The sequence below is a fragment of the Palaemon carinicauda genome, chromosome 36, assembly GCF_036898095.1.
Source record: "Palaemon carinicauda isolate YSFRI2023 chromosome 36, ASM3689809v2, whole genome shotgun sequence".
Lineage (NCBI taxonomy): Eukaryota > Metazoa > Arthropoda > Malacostraca > Decapoda > Palaemonidae > Palaemon > Palaemon carinicauda.
This window is the reverse complement of record NC_090760.1, coordinates 73389639-73408342: the sequence shown is the minus strand read 5'-3', so window position 1 is coordinate 73408342 and position 18704 is coordinate 73389639. Positions and strand designations below refer to the sequence as shown.

General features: G+C 41.1%; 1 protein-coding gene across 3 annotated transcripts in view; it reads right to left on the bottom strand.

The window, feature by feature from the left end:
* The window catches only part of LOC137628468 (uncharacterized), a 65452-nt gene that overhangs the window by 28385 nt on the left and 18363 nt on the right, over window positions 1-18704 (bottom strand). Inside the window, exons 5-6 of one of the 3 annotated variants that reach the window (XM_068359625.1) lie at window positions 15682-15885; window positions 12032-12249 (exon numbers count right to left, since the gene is read on the bottom strand). In XM_068359625.1, the coding sequence (XP_068215726.1) occupies window positions 15750-15885 (136 nt within the window). In that variant the 3' untranslated portion in view covers window positions 12032-12249; window positions 15682-15749. The remainder of the gene's footprint in view (window positions 1-12031; window positions 12250-15681; window positions 15886-18704) is intronic. The other 2 variants (XM_068359627.1, XM_068359626.1) reach the window with 2 other exon arrangements.

The window sequence follows — 18704 nt, the reverse complement described above, 5'->3', positions numbered from 1 at the left end:
GAATGTAAAGGCTCAAACCTGTCTGACATGAGGAATCTTAGGACCACGTCTAAATTCCATCCAGGTGTAGCCAAACGACGTTCCTTAGAGGTCTCAAAAGACTTAAGGAGATCTTGTAGATCTTTATTGTTGGAAAGATCTAAGCCTCTATGCCGGAAGACCGAAGCCAACATGCTCCTGTAGCCCTTGATCGTGGGAGCTGAAAGGGAGCGAACTCTTCTCAGGTATAAGAGAAAATCAGCGATTTGGGCTACAGAGGTACTGGACGAGGATACAGATACTGACTTGCACCAGTCTCGGAAGATTTCCCACTTCGATTGGTAAACTCTAATGGTAGAAGCTCTCCTCGCTCTTGCAATCGCACTGGCTGCCTCCTTCGAAAAGCCTCTAGCTCTCGAGAGTCTTTTGATAGTCTGAAGGCAGTCAGACGAAGAGCGTGGAGGCTTTGGTGTACCTTCTTTACGTGGGGCTGACGTAATAGGTCTACTCTTAGAGGAAGACTTCTTGGAAAGTCTACCAGCCATCGAAGTACCTCGGTGAACCATTCTCTCGCGGGCCAGAGGGGAGCAACTAACGTCAACCTTGTCCCTTCATGAGAGGCGAATTTCTGCAGTACCTTGTTGACAATCTTGAATGGTGGGAATGCGTATAGGTCTAGGTGAGACCAATCTAGGAGAAAGGCATCTATATGTAATGCTGCTGGGTCTGGGACTGGAGAGCAATAGATTGGAAGCCTCTTGGTCATCGAGGTTGCAAAGAGGTCTATGGTGGGTTGACCCCAAGTCGCCCAAAGCCTCTTGCACACATCCTTGTGGAGGGTCCATTCGGTTGGAATTACCTGACCTTTCCGACTGAGACAGTCTGCTAGAACGTTCAAGTCGCCCTGGATAAACCTCGTTACCAGGGAGATGCCTCGATCTCTTGACCAGATGAGCAGGTCCCTTGCGATCTCGTACAGTGTCAGGGAGTGGGTACCTCCTTGTTTGGAAATGTACGCCAAGGCTGTGGTGTTGTCCGAGTTGACCTCCACCACTTCGTCTCGAAGGAGACTCTCGAAGCTTATCAAGGCCAGGTGAACTGCCAAAAGCTCCTTGCCGTTGATATGCATGCTCCTCTGACTTGAGGTCCACAGACCTGAACATTCCCGACCGTCCAGTGTCGCACCCCAACCCAAATCCGATGCGTTTGAGAAGAGAACGTGGTTTGGTTTCTGAACTGCTAGGGGAAGTCCCTCTCGTAGACTGATATTGTCTTTCCACCAATTCAGGCAAGTCTTTACTGTTTCGGAAATCGGGATCGAGACCGCCTCTAGCGTCTTGTCCTTTTTCCAGTGAAAAGCTAGATGGAATTGTAGAGGTCGGAGGTGTAGCCTTCCTAGCGAGACAAACTGCTCCAGGGATGATAGAGTTCCTACTAGACTCATCCAATTCCTGACTGAGCAACGTTCTCTCTTCAACATCCTTTGGATCACGAGCAGGGCTTGATCTATTCTGGGGGCCGACGGAAAAGCCCGAAAAACTGGACTGCGAATCTCCATCCCTAAATACAGAATAGTTTGGGATGGGATCAGCTGGGACTTTTCCAAGTTGACCAGAAGTCCCAATTCCTTGGTCAGATCTAAAGTCCAATTGAGATCCTTCAGACAGCGATGACTGGACGAGGCTCTGAGAAGCCAGTCGTCCAAATAAAGGGAGGCTCGGATACCCGATAAATGGAGGAATTTTGCCACATTCCTCATAAGCCTCGTAAACACGAGAGGAGCAGGACTTAGGCCAAAGCACAGGGCCCGAAACTGGTACACCACATTGTCGAACACAAATCTCAGAAAAGGTTGGGAATCTGAGTGAATGGGGATGTGGAAGTAAGCGTCTCTTAGGTCGAGAGAGACCATCCAGTCTCCCTTTCTGACCGCTGCTAAGACTGACTTCGTGGTCTCCATGGTGAACTTTGTCTTTGTGACAAAGACATTCAGAGCACTGACGTCTAGCACCGGTCTCCAACCTCCTGTCTTCTTCGGTACTAGGAAGAGACGGTTGTAAAACCCCGGTGATTGAAGGTCCGAGACTTTGACCACCGCTCCCTTCTCTAGCAAAAGAGACACTTCTAGTTTCAGGGCTTGTCTCTTTGCTTCCTCTCGGTACCTGGGAGAGAGATCGATGGGGGACGTCGCTAGAGGAGGTTTGCGTACAAATGGGATTTTGTACCCCTCTCTGAGCAACCTCACAGACTGTTGATCTGCGCCTCTCTTCTCCCAGGCTTGCCAGAAGTTCTTGAGTCTGGCACCTACTGCTGTCTGAAGCTGCGGGACTTGGCTCCTTTCCTCTTTCCTCTCTTCCCTTCGGCACGAGTACTTCCCCTGCTGGGGGCTCTGCCACGAAAGGGCGGAATAAACCTGGACGCTGGAGTGTCTATCCTAGGTCTAGCAGACAAGGCAGACGAAGGGGTCCCTTTGCGAGCCGAGGACGCAACCAAGTCATGGGTGTCCTTCTGCACTAGAGACAATGCTATTTCCTTAACTAAAAGTTCAGGAAACAAGAACTTAGACAAAGGGGCAAAGAGTAGCTCAGATCGTTGACAGGGCGTCACTCCTGCTGACAGAAAAGAGCACAGAGACTCTCGTTTCTTTAGGACTCCTGACGTAAACGAGGAGGAGAGCTCATTGGATCCATCGCGGATGGCCTTATCCATGCAGGACATAATGAGTAAGGAGACATCTCTATCGGCTGATGAGATTTTCCTACTCAAGGCTCCCAAACACCAGTCAAGGAAGTTGAAAACTTCAAAAGCCCTAAAGATGCCTTTAAGTAGATGGTCAAGGTCTGAGGATGACCAACTAATCTTCGAGCGTCTCATGGCTAGGCGGCGGGGAGAGTCTACAAGACTTGAGAAGTCGCCCTGGGCAGAGGCAGGAACTCCCAAGCCGAGAACTTCTCCCGTGGCATACCAGACGCTCGATCTAGACGAGAGTTTAGATGGGGGGAAGGCAAAGGCCGTCTTCCCTAAACTCCTCTTGGTTTCCAACCAATCGCCTAACAGCCGTAAAGCTCTCTTGGATGAGCGAGAGAGAACGAGTTTTGTAAAGGCTGGCATGGCAGCAGGTACGCCTAAAACAAACTCAGACGGCGGCGAACGAGGAGCCACAGAGACAAAGTGTTCAGGAAACAACTCTTTAAAAATGAGCATGACTTTTTTAAAGTCCATAGATGGCGGAACTGCTCTAGGCTCATCAATATCTGAAGGATGATCCTCAGGCTGAGGGTCAGCAATGTCCTCATCCGAAAGTTCCTCATCTGACAACTGATGAGAAACAAGCAAAGGGGTTGGCAATGCTTGACACGCAGCGTCCGCCCGCACTGGTGCATAAGTGGCGGAGCAGGACGCAGCGTCCTGAAACTGCTGAACAGTCTGGGAACTGTCAACAACAACAGGTGCGTGAGGACGCACAGCGTCCACCCGAGACTGTTTAGACCGCCTGGGTTGTGCAGTCAAAACAACTCTAGGTTGCGGAGGTTGACGCACCGCGTCAAAACAAGTCAACTCTGATGGTTGGCGAACGTCTTGAACGTCACCAGGCGCATCAGCGAGTTGCCTAACGTCCACATGCGGCTGAAAATCCACACGAGACCGCATCGGGTGTGGTACAACCCCAACTGGTTGACGTGAGATGGCTACACCAACGTCAACAGGACGCACAACAGAACGCTTGGGTGGCTGAAGGCCAGGATCTCCATGAGATAAACGGCTAGGTTCAACGGAAACCTTCTCTGCGTTGTAGTCTTCCATAAGGGACGCAAGCTTAGACTGCATGTCCTGCAGTATAACCCATTTAGGGTCTACGGTAACGGGTGCGGTAACAGACGGGGTTAGCGCCTGAGACGGCACAACTTTGCCTTGCTTAGGCGGCGAGCAGTCATCCGATGACAGCAACGGGTCCGAACTGTCCCAATGACTACATCCAGGACGTTGGACCTGTCCTGAAGGGACCGACTTGCGTTTCAGAGGCCTAGAAACCTTGCTCCATGGTTTCTTGCGTGAAAAGCCTTCGGAAGACGAGGTAAAAATGGGCTCTCTCGTCTTATGGTAGGGGCGATCTTGATGAGATACGCCTGATACCATAGAGGGAACGTCTGTTTGCTGATCAAGGCCTCTCGAACCCATAAGTCGTACGACATTGCTTCTCCCCTGGGCTTGGGAGCTTGCAAGAGGTCCCGGACTAGGTGAACGACAGGCACGAACAGACGAACCCTCGGTCGCAACACTGTTCACAACACTTTGCGCACTAATCACTTTCCCACTTTCCGCCGTGGCACTATGGCACTTAAGTTCCTTCACGTCAGCCATGAGTTGATTACGGTCACTTGCTAACGCTTCAACTCTCTCCCCCAAGGCATGAATAGCACGTAACATGTCTTGCATAGACGGTTCCTGAGTGCTAGAAGGGGGGTTAGGAACAACCACTACAGGGGAAGGATTAGGTTCAGGGGCATGTGGAGAGGAAAAATCTACGGACCTAGATGAACTTCTCCTTACCCTATCTCTCTCTAGTCTGCGTGTATACTTATCATATTCGAGCCAATCGAATTCCAAAAGGCCCACGCATTCCTCACCGATCTCCCAATTGACAGGTTTTACCCCGACAATTGAAACAAACAGTATGAGGGTCGAGAGAAGCCTTTGGAAGACGCCTATTACAGTCCCTAGCATTACACTTTCGAAATCTAGGTACTTGAGAAGGGTCAGCCATTTTGAATTAGTCAAAGAAAATTCCAAAAACAATCCAAGTCATCAACAAATAATCCGATTCAATAAAGAGTTCAAGAGTTTATGTTGAGGAAAAACACCTGTACTGCGAAAGCTCAAACCAAAATAAAGTACTTCACCAAATATGATAGGAAAACTCCAGGTTCTACAGCGAGTATAAATACGTCTTGTCGTCAACGTCGACAGAGAAGAATTGAAGGTTTTGTTTACATACAAGAGTGGTATCTGGCCGACAGTTGGCGCTGGTGGGCACACCCGCAACCTGCATAGCGATCGCTCGCGAGTTTTTTTAATATGTTGTCTGTCGAGCCGCAGAGTTGCAGCTATTATATATTCACCGGCTAAGTTAAATATTTAAAAATGTCAATTTTCTTAAGATATCAACAGCCGATATATCCGTGTCACAAGAACAAATAGTAAATTTGGTGAAAGGGCTTTTAGCTACTGTGCGCCTAGACATTATAATAAACTGCCAACTGAAATGGAGGACCTAAAGGGAGCAATTGAATTTAAGAAGAAACTAAAGACATTACTTTTCACAAGATCATATGATTTGGAAGATGCTACAATCAAAGAATTGTATAAGTTATAATGAAAATGTTTCGTTAGATGATTGATATGGACCCGCCCGAGAAGTAGTAGTTCACTCGACTTCAGTGGAGGGTTGGATTTAAACCCAAAACAAGTAAACAAGTAAGTCGATTCACTAAATAATCACCAACTTTACCAAACATATAAAGAGAAAGAAGGATTACACAAGACATGACTAAAACAAAGGATGCTTGTCAATTGCTGTAGAAGAAATCCTTGCACGTCATGAAAAAGGGTGTACGTACAGAAGTCCCATTCATAGGAACTAGGTGTGTCCCAAGAAGTCCCCTTCTTCAAATGACAAATGTACATCGATGTCTCACTGGAGTATATAATAGAGAGGGGGTTCCCAGTTCCCTCGTCCCGTCCCTTTTAGTCGCCTCTTACGACACGCAGGGATACGTTGGCGCTATTCTAATTGTTTTTACGCCCCCGCCGCCACAGGGGACTGGGAATGTACTCCTTGATAATCATAACAATAGCCTTCTATTGTCTTACTGATGCTATCAAAAAATTTTGAAACATATTAAGAGTATTAGCCCTTTTACCCCCCAAAGGACGTACTGGTACGTTTCACAAAACTCATCCCTTTACCCCCATGGACGTACCGGTACGTCCTTGCAAAAAACTGCTATTAACATTTTTTTTTTTATATTTTTGATAATTTTTTGAGAAATTTCAGGCATTTTCCAAGAGAATGAGACCAACCTGACCTCTCTATGGTGAAAATTAAGGCTTTTAGAGCAATTTAAACAATATATACTGCAAAATGTGCTTGAAAAAAAATAACCTCTGGAGGTTAAGGGTTGGAAAGTTCCAAATAGCCTGGGGGTAAAAGGGTTAAGCGTATTAAGCAATTTTAAATCTATCAAAACCAACATAAAAAGGTCATAGCTCCCATTATCACAGGTGAATTACAGTACAGTAATCTAAGTGTATTTCCAACATTTGCCCCCAAATTATTCGTCAAATCTGTTCTTGTTTACATAATGGGTCATCAACTACAGGAGTGATTCTGACGGCTACGTCAACTGTTCTTTTACTGAAAAACAAATTCTCCTTATATATGTTCTTTGATCGGAGCTTTTACTCCAAGGAAGCAATGCTGGTTTTTAGTCATTTACATTATTTCAAGTGCCCTACTTGAAGAACTGACATTTGTAAATATCCAGGACATTACCATGTTTTACCTGACACCTGAAGTCATTCCAACTAAAATTTTTATTTTTTATCATCTCTCAAGAACTCACAACATGATTTCATTCATCTGTGTTGGATAATGTGGGAGGGTGGGCTGTGGCACCCTAGCAGTACCAGCTGAACTCGGTTGAGTCCCTTGTTAGGCTGGGAGGAACGTAGAGAGTAGAGGTCCCCTTTTTGTTTTTGTTTCTTTGTTGATGTCGGCTACCCCCAAAAATTGGGGGAAGTGCCTTGGTATATGTATGTATGTATGTACAAATTTAACCTGACTCTTGCTTTATGTCAACTCATAAGATTTCATCATTTTACAACGGTCAAAGGTAATGTGTTATCTTACGAGATATGTGCTGGACTGAAAACCACAAGTAATTTTAGTACCTCCTTGTGTGGTTATAAAGGCTACATAGCATCTGTAATATTTAAGCATGGATTATAAATGACCATCACAATTGCAGATGCATAATAAGTAATAGTTTGTTGCAGTACAGTTTCCATTTGCAATGCCATGCAAAGATACCTCATCAAAGGTCATTAACGCACATATGCAAATCGCCTTATATTTTTCAGTGTATTTAACTTCACTCACTCCAAAGCCCTGTCCACACGATCGAGGCAAACGGTGATACCAGACCACAATAGTTAGTAAGAATGAGGGTTAATGACGTCAGAAGTGGGAAAACTAAAGGCAGGGATCTGGCAACACTGTATGATGCCAGATCCCTGTCTGCGGTTTTCCCCGCTTCTGACGTCATCAACCCTCATTTTCACTAACTATTGTGGTTTGCCCGTCGGGCATGCTCGATCGCGAGGACAGGGCTTAACAGAAGACTTAGCCTTCCCATTTTATAAAGTTTAATAACACTTCTGCTTCATAGAAGAGCCACTTGCTACATGACCCTGTACAAAACAAAGGGAGAAGCTCACGTTGAATTATACAGCAAGATCATTTGAAGGACTCTCTCTCTTGCACTGAAATAAAATATTTTTTTCCAATTTGCACTGGGAGTTAGCATAGCTCTATCCCCACACTGTGCAGTACTGTATATGATCTCCTCTATCAAATACAAGAAATAAAACTAGTCGTGAGAAATTTTTCTCATTTTCAAACGATCAACAAGGAGAACTTCTATTCCATCTTGGATGCTCCTTTAATTTGTGACCTTGAAAACAAAAAGATGTCAACTCTACCTATACAAATACCGAGTGTAAAGATGTGGCTTTGAATCTCAGGAGGATTCAGCCTTTTGTCTGCCCATATTAACCCTTTTACCCCCGGGCTCTTTGGAAATTTCCAACCCTTAACCCCCAAGGGTTATTTTTTTTCAAACACATTTTGCAGTATATTTCTTTCAAATTGCTCTAACAGCCTTAATTTTTGTCATAGAGAGGCCAGGTTGGTCTCATTCTCTTGGAAAATGCCTGAAGTTTCTCAAAAAATTATCAAAAATATGCAAAAAAAATTTAAATAGCATTTTTTTGCAAGGACGTACCGGTACGTCCATGGGGGTAAAGAGATGAGTTTTGTGAAACGTACCAATACGTCCTTTGGGGGTAAAAGGGTTAAGCGTAGCTGAATCGACAGCTTTGACAAATGACACTAAAATATTTCCTTTCCGCTGGTTCTGAAACTCCAGCCGGAAGGTATACTTTCCAATCTGGAGTATCCTCTTAATAGAAAACATGAGTGACTCATTAATCTTTATCTTGCAAAATGATTCTGCAACAGTAAAATTGCTTGGCTACGGTGAATGTTATATTCTGTGAGGATTAGGAAATTCATTATCATTATTTTCATCACCATTCCTCTTACCATGAATTTATCACATATCATCTCTCTCCCGATAATTAATCTGATTTTCGTATTGCAATAATTGCAGTAATGAGGGGTCCAATAACATACTTGAAATAAAATTACTCGAATCTCATTCTTTTAAAACACTTATTAACCCTGGATAGGTACGGTCCTCGGACACCCCTTTAAGGGTATACTCGGACGCGAACGACCCCGACGCCAAAAAAAATTCTTGAAAAATCAGTTTTTGCAGTAACCTCCTTTTTTCTTTTGCCAAAAAAAACTTCAATGAATGCTTAAAACAACTGTAAAGATAAATAATACTCATCTGCAGAAAAACTATTTATTATAAATATTTTAAAAAATTAAGTAGAAAAAAAAAAAGACCTGACATAAAAATTCATAAAAAAAAAGTTTATACATATATACACAAATCCTTTTAGGAATTGATTCTTGAATGTTTAGGACACATCTTGATGTATTTTGGATGAAGTCAGACCCATGGAGGTGAAGATCTGAAATGAGAAAAAAAGGGTAACTTTTTTTGGCCAAAAGAAATTGTCCAAATTTCATGAATTTTTTTGGGTACCCAAATGAAATAGGAAGTGGCTAATTTTTTTAGGGAATAAACATATGTTATCCTAAAATAGAAATATGTAAAAAAATCTTCATTATTTTGTAAATTACATTTATATCAGGGGCCATATCTAAAGGTAATTTTTTGAGTACTTGGAAATTTCGTAAAAAAATACATATATTTAATATATAATATGATATTTATGCAGGTAAAAATATACCGAAATATCACAAATTCTATAGGGAACAAGAATATATATAGATAGGGCAGCTTACGCTTCGGATATGTCTACAAAATGGCCGCCAACCACACTGACTCAGACTCCCTAATCTGCCACTTGAAATGTAGGAAGTGTATGTCAATTTCAAGGTGTTATTTACTAATCTAATTATTATTGGATATGCATAAAAATTGTATGGTGGGTTGCTGGATAATTGTCGATTATTTTACGACTATAAAATTAAAATTCTGACCCAAAAAATTTTTTTTGAAGGGAAATAAAATCGAAAAAAAAAATGTAAAACAATATTTTAGCTAAAAAAATTTGATGATATTCAATCAAAAAAAAAGTAAACAAAATTTTCCGACAAATAAACATCTAGAGGAATCATTACTCTGTGATAGTTCCTTAGTAAGTAGTAATTTTGAAAGAATTGGGAAAAAACGAAAAAATGGCAATCACCGGAAAATCGAACACATACCTATATATACGCCATATCTGGCTAAAAAAAAGATAGGCATGGGTAGCCAGATCATCTAGAAACACTTTCCAACACTATAAAAATATAAGTTTTGCGACACTACTTGCCAATTCCTTACGGTAACATGACTAAGCAAAAAAATGCAAAACAAATAAAAAGGGGCACTCGTGGAAAAATGGCCATTCTAATATACGGCATTTCAGAAAAAAAAAATTTCAGCCACGTGCTAGGCAAACCATCAAGGCATATTTTCCGACAAATAAACATATAAATGAAATATTACTCTGTGATAGTTCCTTAGTACGTAGTAATTTTGAAAGAAATGGGAAAAAACGAAAAAATGGCAATCACAGGAAAATCGAACACATACTTATATATACGCCATATCTGGCTAAAAAAAAAATAGGCATGGGTAGCCAGATCATCTAGAAACACTTTCCAACACTATAAAAATATAAGTTTTGCGACACTACTTGCCAATTCCTTACGGTAACATGACTAAGCAAAAAAATGCAAAACAAATAAAAAGGGGCACTCGCGGAAAAATGCCCAACATTCTAATATACGGCATCTCAGATAAAAAAAAAAAAGACATGCACGTGTTAGCCCAACCATCAAGGCACACTTTCTAACACATAAACATGAAAAAAAAATCAATAATATACGGCAATTCCTTACTACGTAGTAAATTTTTACAAATATTGAAAAAAAAACAGAAATTGGCAACCGCAGTTAAATACCCAATATACCAATAACTACGTCGTATCTGACAAAAACAAAATCACGCATGGGTAGCCAGATCATCTAGACACACTTTCCAACATTAAAAAAGCAAAAGTTTTACGACACTATTTCGCAATATCTTACGGAAAAATGACTTGGCAAAAAAATTAAAAAAAATTAAAAAGGGACACTCGCGGTAAAATGCCCGACATTCTAATATACGACATCTCAGATAAAAAAAAAGACATGCACGTGTTAGCCCAAACATCAAGGCACACTTTCTAACACATAAACATGAAAAAAAAAATGAATAATATACGGCAATTCCTTACTACGTAGTAATTTTTACAAATATTGAAAAAAAAACAGAAATTGGTAACCGCAGTTAAATACCCAATATACCAATAACTACGTCGTATCTGACAAAAACAAAGTCATGCATGGGTAGCCAGATCATCTAGACACACTTTCCAACACTAAACAAGCAAAAGTTTTACGACACTATTTGGCAATATCTTACGGAAAAATGACTTGGCATAAAAATGAAAAAAAATGAAAAAGGGGCACTCGCGGTAAAATGGTCCTCGTGGTGATGAACGACATTTTAACTAAAAAAAAAAACATGCACATGGTAGCCAAACAATCCACCAAGACTTTCCACAACTGATAACCTATACAAGTTGCACCATTCTACGACAATTTCATAATACGTAATAACTTTGATAATTATGCAAACTACCTCAGAAGGGTAAACTCGGACGCGAACGACCCCGACGCGTCTCAGAAATCGGGGAAGGAGTACAGCTACAGCAATGCACATCTGGACACTACTAGAGCGTGTAGGGGAGACACCTCCTGCAGGTCGATCACCCACAAATTCAGTCACAGGGGTGAGTCACGTGAGAAAAACCTGTTTTTTTTTGACGCTCGGGGTCGCAAACGACCCACCGTACCTATCCAGGGTTAAAGTAAACCCCTCAGAAAGTTATTTGGAGTTGAATTGCAGGACAGGACTAGAAAAGAAACTATAAGAGAGATTACTCGAGTGCCATATGTGGATGAGATCACGATAAGGGGTAGACGGAAATGGTTTGGGCATACTCTTCGTACTCCCCAAGAGAGATCAGTTCACCAAACTTTCAACTGGGCTCCACAAGGCACTAAGAGAGTTGGAAAATGCAGGCCTACATGGCTGAGGACTATGAAGCCTGAAGTGGGAGTCGGAGCAGTATCGATTTAAAAGCTCTAGATGAGACGATTGGCGAAATCTAACCAAGGCCCTTTGTGTCAATTGGTGTAAGAGGAGATAATGAATTGCTTATAATGTTACTGCATACTGGGATCATGAATTTGTACTTGATAAATCTTTTCCAAACCTCATTATTAATGATGATACTTTTCCCTGAGCAATATTATTAGTAATATTATTACTAAGCAAGCTAAAATCCTAGTTTTAAAAGCTGAGATTGATTGATTGATTCGAAGTTCTCTGGCATCTTGACATCGAGGGTCATTGACGCCGATATCGTTTACTATAAAGATTAAAAGAATATTCAATTAAAACCACAGAAGCAAATATGTTATAAAAGTTAAATAGCATTAAGTTGAAAACCTTCTACATTATACTTTTAATCAAGAATTAGAACATTACAACATCTTCAAGTTTCAAACGCAAGAAGTACTCACTCTGACAGCTGCTTCCCGAGCATTCCCGAGTGCCGATTCAAACTGCGCCATGTCCGGGTATTCCACGCACGGCACGGCTCCGCCCACGGGGTCGTCTACGACTGTGCGCGGAGTGGGGACCATCACTGTCCCCGTTGCTTTCGTGGCCTTCGGACTTTCAAACACCCCGTCGAACATCGCCCTCGCCTGACGAGAATTTGATGTTTTAACTGTGATATCTAAAAACAAGATTGATAAAATTACAAACTGCTGGTAATAAAACCATCATTTATTTAATCATATAAATTGAAATTTAACTTCCTGTGACATCTACAAATGATAAATAAAATTACTAACTGCTGGCAATAAAAACAATTTTTCTAATCATACATATAAATTGAAGGTGTAAGTATCCAAAATCTAGGAATCAAATCATCCGTCAGATATTGCTTAATGACTGGTATCTATTAAAAAGCTATACAGTCCATACATATTCAATATATGATAAATGTTAACCCTTTTACCACCAAACTCATCCCTTTACCCCCACGGACGTACCGGTACGTCCTTGCAAAAAACTGCTATACTGTATACATTTTTTTTTGCATATTTTTGATAAATTTCTTTGAGAAACTTCAGGCATTTTCCAAGGGAATGAGACCAACCAGACCTCTCTATGATGAAAATTAAGGCTGTTAGAGCAATTTAAAAAAAATATACTGCAAAATGTGCTTGAAAAAAATAACCCCCAAGGGTTAAGGGTTGGAAAGTTCCAAATAGCCTGGGGGGTAAAAGGATTAAAATAACAATGGACTGATAGCTCCCAATGCAAAACCTTTCTTGCTCATCAACCATTTCATATGTTTTGCACAACGGCTCAAAGTATGCCTTGCACACTGCACCATAAGGGACAGATTTACTCGTGCAACTCGTGCATTACACGCACGGTGATATAATGTCACCGTTTATGTAATGATACATAACTGAACATTTGCCTGTCGTAGGAGGCAATTACTGACGATATATCTCTATCAACATAAATAACTAGAGGGGCACTCAGCCGAGAGCATGCCTTTACCACGCAAAGCATTCATACTTCATTCATAACTCCAATGCGTGAAGTACTTTCTTCAAAATCTAACAGCTTTGTCCTTGGGTCATACCCCACATTATTATTATTATTAAATGCTAAGCTACTACCCTAGTTGGAAAAGCAGGATGCTATAAGCCCAGAGGCCTCAACAGGGAAAATAGCCCTGTGAGGAAAGGAAACAAGGAAAAATTAAATATCTTAAGAACAGGAACAACATTGAAACAAATATTTCCCATATAAACTATAAAAACTTTAACAAAACAAGAGGAAGAGAAGTTAGACAGAATAGTGAGCCCGAGTGTACCCTCAAGCAAGGGAACTCTAACCCAAGACAGTGGAAGACCATGGTACAGAGGCTATGGCACTAACCAAAACTAGAGATCAATGGTTTGATTTTGGAGTGTCCTTCTCCTAGAAGAGCTGCCAACCAGAGTTAAAGAGTCTCTTCTACCCTTACTCTTAAGAGGAAAGTAGCCACTGAACAATTACAGTGTTGTAATTAACCCCTTGAGTGGAGAAGAAGTTGTTTGGTAATCTCAGTGTTGTCAGGTATATAAGGACAGAGGAGAATCTGTAAAGAATAGGCTAGACTATGTCCACCATGTTTCGTTGAAATTGTTTAGTAGTTTTTCCATAATGTTGTTCACGGAAAAATAAACTAACACAATACTTGCGATCTACTTAGCATTGCGATTATTTTTGAAGTACCGCTGCGTACTGTGTACTTACATGTACTTTAATTAAAATGTTACAGATTCATCCTTGGGTCAAACCAAACATGACCACCAAGTTTGGCCAAAATCGGTAAGACAGTTTTTGTGTAAAGTTGCTTACATACAAACAAACAGACAGGAGTGACTGCATAACCTTCGCAAAATTTTGAAGGCCATTCATCTGCAAGAAATCCTATTTACCAACATCTGAGTTACATCATTCAACCATAAGCATCGATAAAGTGGTACTGTACCAATTCAATTAAAAGAAATTATATACATGTATAAAAATCGTCTTGGGTTAGAGTTCTCTTGCTTGGGGGTACACTCAAGCTCACTATTCTATCTTATTTCTCTTCCTCTTGTTTTGTTAAAGTTTTTAAAAGGAAATATTTATCTTAATGCTGTTACTCTTCTTCAAATATTCTATTTTCCTTTCCTCACTGGGTATTTCCCCTGTTGGAGCCCTTGGGCTTAGAGCATCTTGCTTTTCCAACTAGGGTTGTAGCTCCGCAAGTAGTAGTAATAATAATAATAATAATAATAATAATAATAATAATAATAATAATACAGTAATAATAATTTCTTTTTGTCATCCGAGATATACTAATTCACAGAAAATGTTCATATGGCATACAGTATTATTATTCAATATACCCGTAAGGGAAAGTATCATGCAGAGCGGCTGAGACTAAAAACAAACAAAATTATAAAATTAACGTGTGTCGCTACCTAGAATTATCGAAACAGACAATTATAATACTCAACTTGGGAGCAGGGATCTCCAAAACGACTGACATCTTCAAAAACACCGAAACACAAAGTCTGAAAACAACGCGTCCGAATCTCACTAGCGCTAGAAAAGGAATGAGGGAAGAAGCGTGGGTAGTAGTAGGGGTGGGGGGTAGTCGTAGTAGAGGGCAGTAGTTGGATGTAGAACGGCACCTCGTAGTATCGGGGGATATTGAGGAAGGAGAGGACTAATTGGTAAGGGACCTCTGGTAGTGGTTCTAACACGCCCCAGTTACTAAACCGACACTGTTAGAGTGCGCGAGCTGGGTTTATTCCTAGCATTCCATGCAACTTTTTTCTCTGATATATTTAGCAGTACAGTATTTATACCTTAGAAATGGTGTTATAAGGAGCATTTCACGGAGCGACACAGGTCGAGCCCAGAAAAAAACATTTATTATTATCATTCCTTGTCTGTACTGTATTCTACTACTTATTTATTATCTAACTATAAATTTCTTATCACATCGATCAAAACCATAAACCCCATGCATTTCAAGTAACCCCTTTCTTTTCCAATGAGATTTTTTCACCTTTCTATAGATGTCTCTTTCCAGCTATACTCTCAAGGGGTTAACTACTGCACTGCAATTGTTCAGTGGCTACTTTCCTATTGGTAAGGGTAGAAGAGACTCTAGCTATGGTAAGCAGCTCTTCTAGGAGAAGGACACTCCAAAATCAAACCATTGTTCTCCAGTCTTGGATAGCGCCATAGCCTCTATGCCATGGTCTTCCACTGTCCTGGGGTAGAGTTCTCTTGCTTGAGGGTACACTCAGGCACACTATTCTATCTGGTTTCCTGACTGAGCCATTCTTCCCTAATGGAGTCCTTGGGCTTACAGCATCCTGCTTTTCCAACTAGGGTTGTAACTTAGCTATTCAGATAAACTAGTCTTCACGTTTTGCCCAATATTCTTGAACATTAAAAACCAGATGAATTACAGATGAGGGAGAAATTATATATAAAACAAGCCTCTTTAGTCCTTTCTAAGCTATAAAAATAGCACTACCAAGGAACATGTTTACAGCATGATGAGAACTGCCTCAATAATAGCCCTACTGTCATCACTAACCTGATCTTAAATGAACTGTTCATAAGTTTCGTAACTGCTGCTTTTCCATCAACCCATGCTGACTGACTTCAGGGCCCTGCTGACCTTATCTGCTGCCCATCAAAAGTTTCACTTGAAAATGGGGAAACTGAACTATATAACCTTCGTACTGACAAATAGATTAAAGTCCGGGAAGACTTAAAAAGGAGATATTTCTTCATCACACTGTTAAAAAGAAAGAAAAAAAATATTTGTAAAGGTATGATGGTATGAAAACTGTAAATACGCAGCAAACACAATTTGCCCTATATCTATAGTGTACTTTTCTGTACTAAACCATTGAGTAGTAACCTCTACGTGGAGTCAGACATACAGATTTTTTTTTCACAGATCCCTTGAATTCTAGGCAATTTAAGCCTAGATCTGCATTTTAACATGTTTCACAATGATCTAATGAGTCTTTCCATTTGTTGTCCCCCCACCCCAAACTCCTTCCAGTCTAATTCTTCTTTCCTTCTTTTGTCATATGTCTGATTTAAGCTCTTGACTTATAACAAATCAAAAGATAATGGTCATGTGTGTGGGGGAAAATAGGGACAAGGGGAAGTGTGGTGAAGCACAATTGAAAATAATATGGACGTCATAGATATTTAAAAAATTGAGATGATGAGGAACTTGGATAAGTCAATGAAGTGGTTCAAATGGAATTAAGCGGTGAATAACTCATATAATGGCTCAGAGAGCAAGGTAGAAAAGGGACATGTGATTGAAGAGAACTGTGCAATAACTCGTTCATTTGAATCACATATAATTTATCAAAATACCGTTTGAAAAAACCATGATACGGATGAAGTACCTTTTCAATGTACAGTACCACTACAGTACAGGCCACACAGAGATTGCTTCTAGGCAACTGGTTCGGAGATGAAAGTCGAGAAACTGGGAAATGCATCAGCAGTCTCGACGCACGACCCTGCTATGAACTCCCAGTGAGTCTGTAATGAATTGGAAGTCTAATCACATGAGACAGATACTATGACAAAAGCTTGAATCGTATGACCCAGACGAAGAAAAGAAAATGAAAGGAATTGCAGCTTCTTATTAAAGATTCACAAGTGTTAAGGATGGATGGTGGGGAGGGAGCGAGGAGGTCTTAAGAGGAACCTGTAAAGGGGAGAGGATCGAGAGGGAGGCGGAGAATTATATGCGAGATAAGGTGAAGGATGATATGGAGAGAATACGTTTGGTGGAAGAGGATGCCTTTGATCGAAGGCATTGCAGAGAACGCATCGCTCAACCGACTCCCTTAATGTAGGGATAACAGTGGGGAAAAAGATTAAAGATTCTGAAGAAATAGTAGAATGTTGCAGTAAATTTTGAATACTGTATAAACATGTTATTTTCCTTAGTAAAATAAATTTTTGAATATACTTACCCGATGATCATGTAGCTGTCAACTCTGTTGCCCGACAGAAAAAACCTAAGGTCGGGATACGCCAGCGATCGCTATACAGGTGGGGGTGTACAACAACAGCGCCATCTGTCGAGTAGGTACTCAGGTACTTCTTGTCAACAAGAACCAATTTTCTCCTCGGTCCACTGGGTCTCTATGGGGAGGAAGGGAGGGTCCTTAAATTCATGATCATCGGGTAAGTATATTCAAAAATTTATTTTACTAAGGAAAATAACATTTTTCAATATTAATCTTACCCGATGATCATGTAGCTGATTCACACCCAGGGGGGTGGGTGGAGACCAGCATACATGTTAACATTAGAAGCTAAGTATCCCGTATTTCATTTTAGCAGTTATTCAAAATAACAAACATAAAATAAATAAGTACCTGGTAAGGAAGTCGACTTGAACCATTACTCTGCCTTTTTAAGTACGTCTTCCTTACTGAGCCTAGCGATCCTCTTAGGATGCTGAGCGACTCCTAGGTGCTGAAGTATGAAGGGCTGCAACCCATACTAAAGGACCTCATCACAACCTCTAATCTAGGCGCTTCTCAAGAAAGAATTTGACCACCCGCCAAATCAACCAGGATGCGGAAGGCTTCTTAGCCTTCCGTACAACCCAAAAACAACAATAAAAAGCATTTCAAGAGAAAGATTAAAAAAGGTTATGGGATTATGGGAATGTAGTGGTTGAGCCCTCACCTACTACTGCACTCGCTGCTACGAATGGTCCCAGGGTGTAGCAGTTCTCGTAAAGAGACTGGACATCTTTAAGGTAAAATGATGCGAACACTGACTTGCTTCTCCAATAGGTTGCATCCATTACACTCTGCAGAGAACGGTTCTGTTTGAAGGCCACTGAAGTAGCGACAGCTCTAACTTCATGTGTCCTTACCTTCAGCAAAGCATGGTCTTCTTCCTTCAGATGAGAATGGGCCTCTCTAATCAAAAGCCTGATGTAATAAGAAACTGCGTTCTTAGACATCGGTAAAGCAGGTTTCTTAATAGAACACCATAAAGCTTCTGATTGTCCTCGTAATGGCTTTGTACGTCTTAAATAGTACTTAAGAGCTCTTACTGGGCATAGTACTCTCTCTTGTTTGTTACCAACCAAGTTGGACAGGCTTGGGATCTCGAACGACTTGGGCCAAGGACGAGAAGGAAGCTTGTTTTTAGCTAAAAAACCAAGCTGTAAGGAACATGTAGCCGTTTCAGATGTAAAACCTATGTTCCTGCTGAAGGCGTGAATCTCACTGACTCTTTTAGCTGTCGCTAAGCAAACGAGGAAAAGAGTCTTTAATGTGAGATCCTTAAAAGAGGCTGATTGAAGCGGTTCGAACCTTGCTGACATCAGGAACCTTAAAACCACGTCTAGGTTCCACCCTGGTGTGGCTAACCGACGCTCCTTTGAGGTCTCAAAAGACTTAAGGAGGTCCTGTAGATCTTTGTTGGTGGAAAGATCTAAGCCTCTGTGGCGGAAGACTGCTGCCAACATGCTTCTGTAACCTTTGATCGTAGGAGCTGATAGGGATCTTACATTCCTTAGATGTAAAAGGAAGTCAGCTATCTGCGTTACAGAGGTACTGG